Source organism: Mesitornis unicolor, unplaced genomic scaffold (assembly GCF_000695765.1).
Source record: "Mesitornis unicolor isolate BGI_N332 unplaced genomic scaffold, ASM69576v1 scaffold24360, whole genome shotgun sequence".
Classification (NCBI taxonomy): Eukaryota; Metazoa; Chordata; class Aves; order Mesitornithiformes; family Mesitornithidae; genus Mesitornis; species Mesitornis unicolor.
In genome coordinates, this window is record NW_010156573.1 from 21,102 (window position 1) to 28,296 (window position 7,195).

A 7,195-nucleotide genomic window follows, 5' to 3' on the forward strand; every position below is an offset into this window, starting at 1 on the left:
TTATTTTTTGTTAGTGCAATACAACGTGTTTCTGCGTAGTTAAGCCGTTATTATTAGTCTGATTTGGAAAATATAACAAGCAGCAATTACAGGTATGTAATTCTTCCATTTTCACATGAGGTATGCATCAGATACCAGTTACTTACACCTACTTATGTAGGATATTTGCTTCATCCAAGCAAAAAAGTTTTTAAATGAAACACTGAGAGTCTATATGCAATAAGTACTGCCAATGGCTTGTGTAATTTTGGATCAAAACGAACACCTAGTATGAGCAATTCCTAATGCTAATCCTTGGGATTGCTAATATAAGTCAGTGAAAATGTTAAGAGTGACTTTATTTGTAATAGAATTAGAGTAGTCCTGAGTTTTGAACATAACCTTACCAAATGCTTTACTCAATATCCCAATATTAGTTTTCACATCACGGAAATTGGTATTTAGTCCGATACCATAGATTTATTTTTATTAATAAATACAACTTCTTTCTTTAGAGTAATTAGAAAAGAAATAATTATTCGCAGATCAGCGATGTACAAGACTGCCTGTGGAGTTTTTTGCTCTTCTAAATTGGGAGTGGATTTTATGTATTTTAAGGGCAAAGAATGAGTAACTTTCTCTTTAAATGTGACATAAATCCAGATGCTGCAAATCGTCATGTGTGAGTGTTAATTGGCTGTCTGAGCAATTGTGTTTAAAGGTCTAATGGGTTATTGAGATTGGAAAGTGATATTGATATCCCAAATTTAGCCCATGATTTTTGGGATAAACGCAAAGTAATTTTTTCCTCAATACATCTGTACTGTACAAAATTCTCTGCTGTTGTGGATTCTTAGTGTAAGCACAATACTGCCTCTAATGATGTTGCAGTGATGTACCCAATGGGAACTCGCGAATTTCATGTTAGCTTTTCCACTTAAATCTAAGTTGAATTTGTATTTATAGAGGTGGAAAGCTAATATACCAGCCTAGTGATGTAGTAATCATTAGTGTAGTCCTTAAATGTGAATAAAAAAACCCTGTGGCAGAGGATCTCTGTTTTCACAAAGAGGTGCTATAAGTGAATCGTGTCGTGCATTCAAAGAACTAAAAACTCTGCTCATTGCAAACGAGTCTTTTTTTTTTTAATTTCTTAACTCTCTATTTGAACTGCCAAAAAAAAGAGAAATATTATAAAGCACAAAGCCAATGATGCACATCTCAGTCATGCATTTATTTCCTTTTCCTGTTTTGTGTCAGAGTAATGTAAGTGGCAAAGACCAACACCTCCTTGACTGGGATGCCTGCAGTTACCTGTCTGATGTGCAGTTAGGATTTAGATAGAAATGTCACTGTTTTCAGAGTATCTCCTAAGTTTCTTCTTCAGAATGTCTAGCAGTGTCTACAAACCTAGAAATGAGATACAGGTCCTATCATCTGTGAAATGTAGGTAGTCCGATTTGGAACTCGTCAGTCCAATATATGTAAATGTCTTTTTTAAAATTTTTGTTGGAAATGCTGCTTTTTCCAATAGAAGGATAGGCTTTTCTTGCTTGGAGACAACACAAAAAACCAGAAATGCTTTCCTGAAACAGCCAGTTTCAACAGCAGCTTGGATAATCAGCAGTAAATCTTAATTGTCTTTGAAATTGTGCTAACATTTTATAAAATTTAGTGAACTGTAATTTTGTTCCCTTCAAATAATATTTTTAAATGCTTTAAAAAATGTTGCTACAAAATCATTTTGTCTAATGATATATAATAATAATAATGCTGCTTATTATTATATATTAAAACTAAACAGGTGCATACAGTAGTGTTCATGGAGTAGTAATTGTAACTATTTTGATGATAATGTGTTAGGGGCCATTATGGAGGGAAAATGCTGTTTCACATGGTATGGGTATTTTTTGTTGCTGGGGTTTGGTTTTTTTGGACAGTTTAATGAGTAGTCTGGTTCTGTTTCTCTTTTAGATCTTTATTTAATACACTGGCCTGATGCACATGTTCCGGGTAAAAGCAATCGAGAGGTCCGAGCTGAAACCTGGAGAGCAATGGAGGAGCTCTATGAGAAAGGTGATATAATAGTGAAAACCTGTCTTGGCAGAAGGAATTACAGTGTGTTTTGGGATCTGGGGAATTCATTGTGAAAAATAAACTGAGTTTGAACTGGATGCTCATGTTTCAGTGGGATTTAGGTGTGCAAGTCATGTGAACCTCTTTGGAAATTGCAGCATTAGCATTTTTGTAAGCTAAATAAGAGAGTTTTGTGTTGCTTGTAAATAATATATTGCCAAATTCTGCCTGTGAGATTAATGGTGGTGTGCATACTTTCTTGAGGAAATCTGCATATTACATTGAAATATATACATACCACTATGGAACATCTTTGTAGTACCCTCTTCTGTTTTAAGTATAAATGATGCAAAGTTTTGCTTCCTTCGGGTTATTTTTTATTTTAAATTTTGCAGTGCCATTTTCCAGTTTATCATATATTGTGGTACTTTATTGATCCATTTGTGTTGTTAGAAAAGGTCAACAGAACAGAATGGCTAGATGAGGAACCAGTACTCAACTGCAGATTCTTTGATAACTTTTGAAAGAAAAAATTAAAAGGAGGGAGCTGTTCTCTCAAGTTCTGGTAACTGTCAGTTCGATTTTTGGTGCACTGCAAGCTTCAGTTTATGTTCATAGCAGCAGGAAGAGCAGACTGCCCCAATTAGAATTTCTCATGCAGATAGACAAGGAGGATTTTAATCCTGAAGCATGCAGTATTATTAGAAATAGTGTTGTGAGAGAAGATCCTGTCATGCAGATTTTGGGCAATGTGGACCACCCTGTTTACAGCTTCAGAGATGTTTCACAGACAGGGAGAAAACTTCTTGTGTTAAGTAGTCTTTTTGTTAACCCAGTTACTGAAATGGTAGCAGGAGAGTCGTACAAAGGCAATTACAGCTGTGTGCCACTACCACTTTTATCAGAGCAATAAATAAAACTTTTCATTTGCAATTAAACCCTTCAATTACTTTCAGTCTGCCTCTGGAAACACAGAAATAAATGATCTTTGATACATCTTTTGCTCTTGCTTTTTATATTAAGCATAAGGGAAGTGGCAAGAAGTATTTTCTGCCATGTCAGGGATTACAACATTCAGTTTTTAAAGAAAAACTACACCGACCTAGTATTTCAAAGCACCACAGCTTGCAAGTCCAAGCTGGATTATTTGACAAGCTACTTCATCTTTCCATTAAGAAGTTTTTTTAATTAAAGTTAGTGCATATCATTTATGCCTAGATACACCACCTAGTTTTCTGCAAGCAGGTTGTATTTTCACCTTCTATTATTGTTCCTATCCTGTTGGCTTTATTCTGCTTTTGCATGTGTGTTTGTGATCTTTCCTGGCTTGCACAACTCTTTTTCTCTATATATCTTCCTAATGGGACAGATTGTGAGCTATTCAGTGGTCTTCCAGTAAGACTGGAAATACCATCGCTGGCCTCACAGCCAAAGGAAGAATTACTTTGTCGTTGTTGTTGTTCCCATGTATGATACCTCTTTACAGACATTCCATGTTACATTTCTTCTTCTTGCAATTGCATTTCTTCAACAGTTTAGTCAATTTGCATGTTGCTATCCTCAGTCTTTTTCTGAATTTAAGCATTCTGTAGACTCACGATTCTCTCAGCTGAGTGTAAGTTTTCCAATTCCAGTTGTCTAAATTACCTCAGTTAGATCATCTACAGGGGAAGGAAAATTTATTAGTCTGGTTAAATCAAGTGCCTTACAGCTTTAGCCTCCACATTTTTGCTGTAATGGATACAAACTCTGGATGTCCTGACCTTAACCATGTGTTACTGAAATGATACACAAATGTTTAACCACTCTGGAGATGGAAATGAAATGATTCTCCAGGAAAATGTTAAATAATTTGTTTGCATGGTTAACCACTACAGTTTCCACTGAAGATTAAACACTTGCTGCATATCTTTATGTGACTTGCTACGTGTAATGTGAACAACATGTTGGCCTTGGTAGGCATTTAATTTGGTCAAAATCTTTACTAAAGGAAAAAAAAATCTTCATTTACTGGTGGGGGAAATAGTAAGTTCTATACTAAACAGGTGAGTTCTTTGTCTTCTCTGAACTTGACATTGGTTCAGGTAGTCATTGGTTCCAGATTGCGGTCCTTTTACTTTGTTTGTTTGTTTGGGCTTTTGTTTGTTTTTAAGGAAATGTTTATTCTGGAAAAAAAAAATAGTAGAAACTAAAAGCTTCACATTTAAGGATTGACCATTTAAATGAATAGTATGCTTCTGCAGTCAATTCACGAAAGAAATACTGAAATTATTCAACTTGGTAGTGGGTTTGGCAAATAGCTGTGTCCACACTGAGGTTTCTGGAAGTGCAGTGACAGTAAACACTGTTCTCCATGGAGAAAAATTGGTTTCTGTTATGGGACTAATAATGCATATCTATCTGCCAGAGACTTAGGAGCTGGTTGAAAGATCTCAGTATTGACCTAAGTCTTTGGTCTGGCTGAAGTTATAAAGATTTTCTTCAGCAATTTCTCTGTATTCACAGAATGTTTGAGTGCAGATGTTTGAAAATCTCATCTTTTCAACTTCAATTTAAATCCAAGTTAGTAATTATTCTGCAAAATTCTACTTACCTGGGGCAAACAGCAGTTTAAAATAATCTGAATTATTAAGAGTCTTTTTTTATTGTTATTACTGATTGCCCTATGAGGAGGGTAAATAAACTGTTAGTACTCAAGACTGTGAAAGTCCTTCATGCAGATTTTGTTAAGATCGTGTCACAGATTGACAGAAGAAAAATCCCAACTGCACCTACATTCATAGCTTTGAAAGAATTAATTTTTTTTTTACATCATGTCTACAAAGATAGATTCAACCAGGTTCATCTGAGAGCCAGCACACAGCAGCTGAGGCACAGGCTGCAGTAGCACAACCTGCAGAGCTTCTCAACTGAAGTGTCTTCTCAGCCAGCTAACGGAGGCTGTGGGTCTGTGCCCCTGTTGAGGTCAGCATGCACTGATTTATAAGACTCTGCCCCCAGATACTAAAAACTCACCTGTGTGACAGGTTAAAAAAAATCTGAATTATTATTTGTTCAAAATTATTAAAATAAATACGTTAGGGAGCAGAATGTGCATTCATGTGGATGTGTGGGCATCCTTAAGTTTACTGTTTCTTAATCCCTGACTGCTTAGTAGTGCTTTCTATATATACACTCTTAATGAAGGTTTGGAGTTGAGCTGCAACATCAGAATATTGTCAAAAATGGCAAATAGTGGATTCAGGTGACAAGAGAGATGCCTTCACTATCACTGAAAAATCCCCACTGTGGCTTACCACTAGACTGTTTTCGTATTTCATCAAAAGGAGTTTGAGGTTACCATTTTTCAAAAGAATCTCTTGTCCTGATACGATTTGAACTGGAAACGTGAACAACTTGTAAGAGAATCTGAATAGTATTTGTTAGAGATCAGGTTACCCTCTCCAGTCGATTACTTACCCTAGTGAATTTTGGGGCTGTACATCTTGGATCCAATGTGCTTTCTATCTTTGAAAACCAGGCAGAATCTAGCGACTGCCCCAAGGCTAGGGTCTCAGGAACACGCTTGAAAGGCTTCACATTTTAATGCTCTCACCTTTGTGCTTGAATCCACTGTTCAACTGCCCGATGCAACTGAGCAGCTACCTCAAGGTCTCACTTCATGTTAAAAACAATTTCGCAGAATCCTGGATATCTTTGATGAGGGAGACCATGACAGATATGAGAATATGCCCCAAAACACTTACAGGGATTCTGAAGTCACTGTTGTCCTTTACTGAAACAGTATGAGACAATACATTTATTATCTATGTTGAAATAACATGCTCTGAAAGTTTTATCCACTGAAGGTATTTTAATCTCTGTGGGATGTGTCTAGAACACGGTCCTGTGTTTTTCTGGTTTGTCCTTGAGCCACAGTGTCCTTGGCTAAACATGTTTATCTTTTATTTTCTCCTGGCTAAATCCTTCAGTACATTTCTTAGAGTCCATTAAAAGTCCTACCAGCATCTTTCCCTCTAACTTGAATTTTGTATGGTTTTACCCTCTATCCTCTCTTCCCTACAAACAAGTTACTTTTAGTTTGCTTTTTTTAGTATTCCTGTTGTATAGCCAGAGTCCAGTTACCAAATTTGCTGCCTCCCCTAAATATCTTTCCAGGGAAAAATGTGATACAGTCCTGGTCCACAAAGGAAGATACATATTACAGCAGTATACAAACCTATAGCAATTGTATTGTTCCATACCATGAACCAAAACTTATAAATTGTATGTACATTTCCCCAAGTCATACAGAAAGTATGATTGGTATCAGTATTAGAATGCTTACTTATCATATTAATGAATTGTAACTGCTTGACTCATAAGACATTTACATGCTGGTTAAGAAAGGATTCACTGCAGAGATTTCTGTTGTCTTCCATAAGTCTTCAGATCCTGGGATTTGCATGCATTCAGGCTCAGCGTTACTTCCAGAGGGGATTGTACCATCTCTTACAGTAGCCCAGGGATCAGAATTCTGCACCTGCTCTTGGTAGGCAGCCCAAGGGATCAGAAGACTTCCTTTTCTAATGGAAAAGTTCCTGAGGAGCTGCTGCAATTTCCATTAGCAGTCACTGCAGCTTCTCTGTGTTGAGAATTAGGAACAAATGAATGGGGCAGGTGGGATGGGATGGGCTGTGATAATTAATACTTTCTCTACTGTTTTTAGAATTGTAGTGTGTACCTGACAGTATAGGGTAAAGGCACTACCTGCACTAAAAACTCCCATTTTAAAATGGCTGAGTGGTTTCTGTTAGACAAAGCTGATAGCTGTTTATTCATAGCAGGAGAAACCTCATTGTTAAGCTGATTTCTACTAGCTGAGGACAGCCGTACAGTTTCAAGCATTAGTTTCTTTAAATGCTGTTAAACCTGAGAATGTAGCACACTCACAGGAGCTAGGTGACTCCATTGCTGTATGTGCCTCTGTCTTAAGATCACAGTCAGAGTGAAGAAGTCTCCATCTGTACTGCAGTGCTGAGAGGCAGATGCTTCTAGATGTCCTTGTTCAACAGCCTGCGTACATGTTTTCCTTTAAAGAGTTATGAGATAAACAGTGCTGAGGGAAAAGGGAGGAAAAAAATTCTTAATTTTGGTCAGT

The 7,195-nt window shown here is 36.8% G+C and overlaps 1 protein-coding gene across 1 annotated transcript in view; it reads left to right on the forward strand.

Moving 5' to 3' along the window:
• LOC104547890 (uncharacterized oxidoreductase ZK1290.5-like) overlaps positions 1-2,129 on the forward strand; it is a 23,182-nt gene extending 21,053 nt beyond the window's left edge. The window contains exon 3 of the mRNA XM_010193762.1: positions 1,954-2,129. Coding sequence (XP_010192064.1) covers positions 1,954-2,129 — 176 coding nt within the window. The remainder of the gene's footprint in view (positions 1-1,953) is intronic.
• Positions 2,130-7,195: the final 5,066 nt, after the last annotated feature.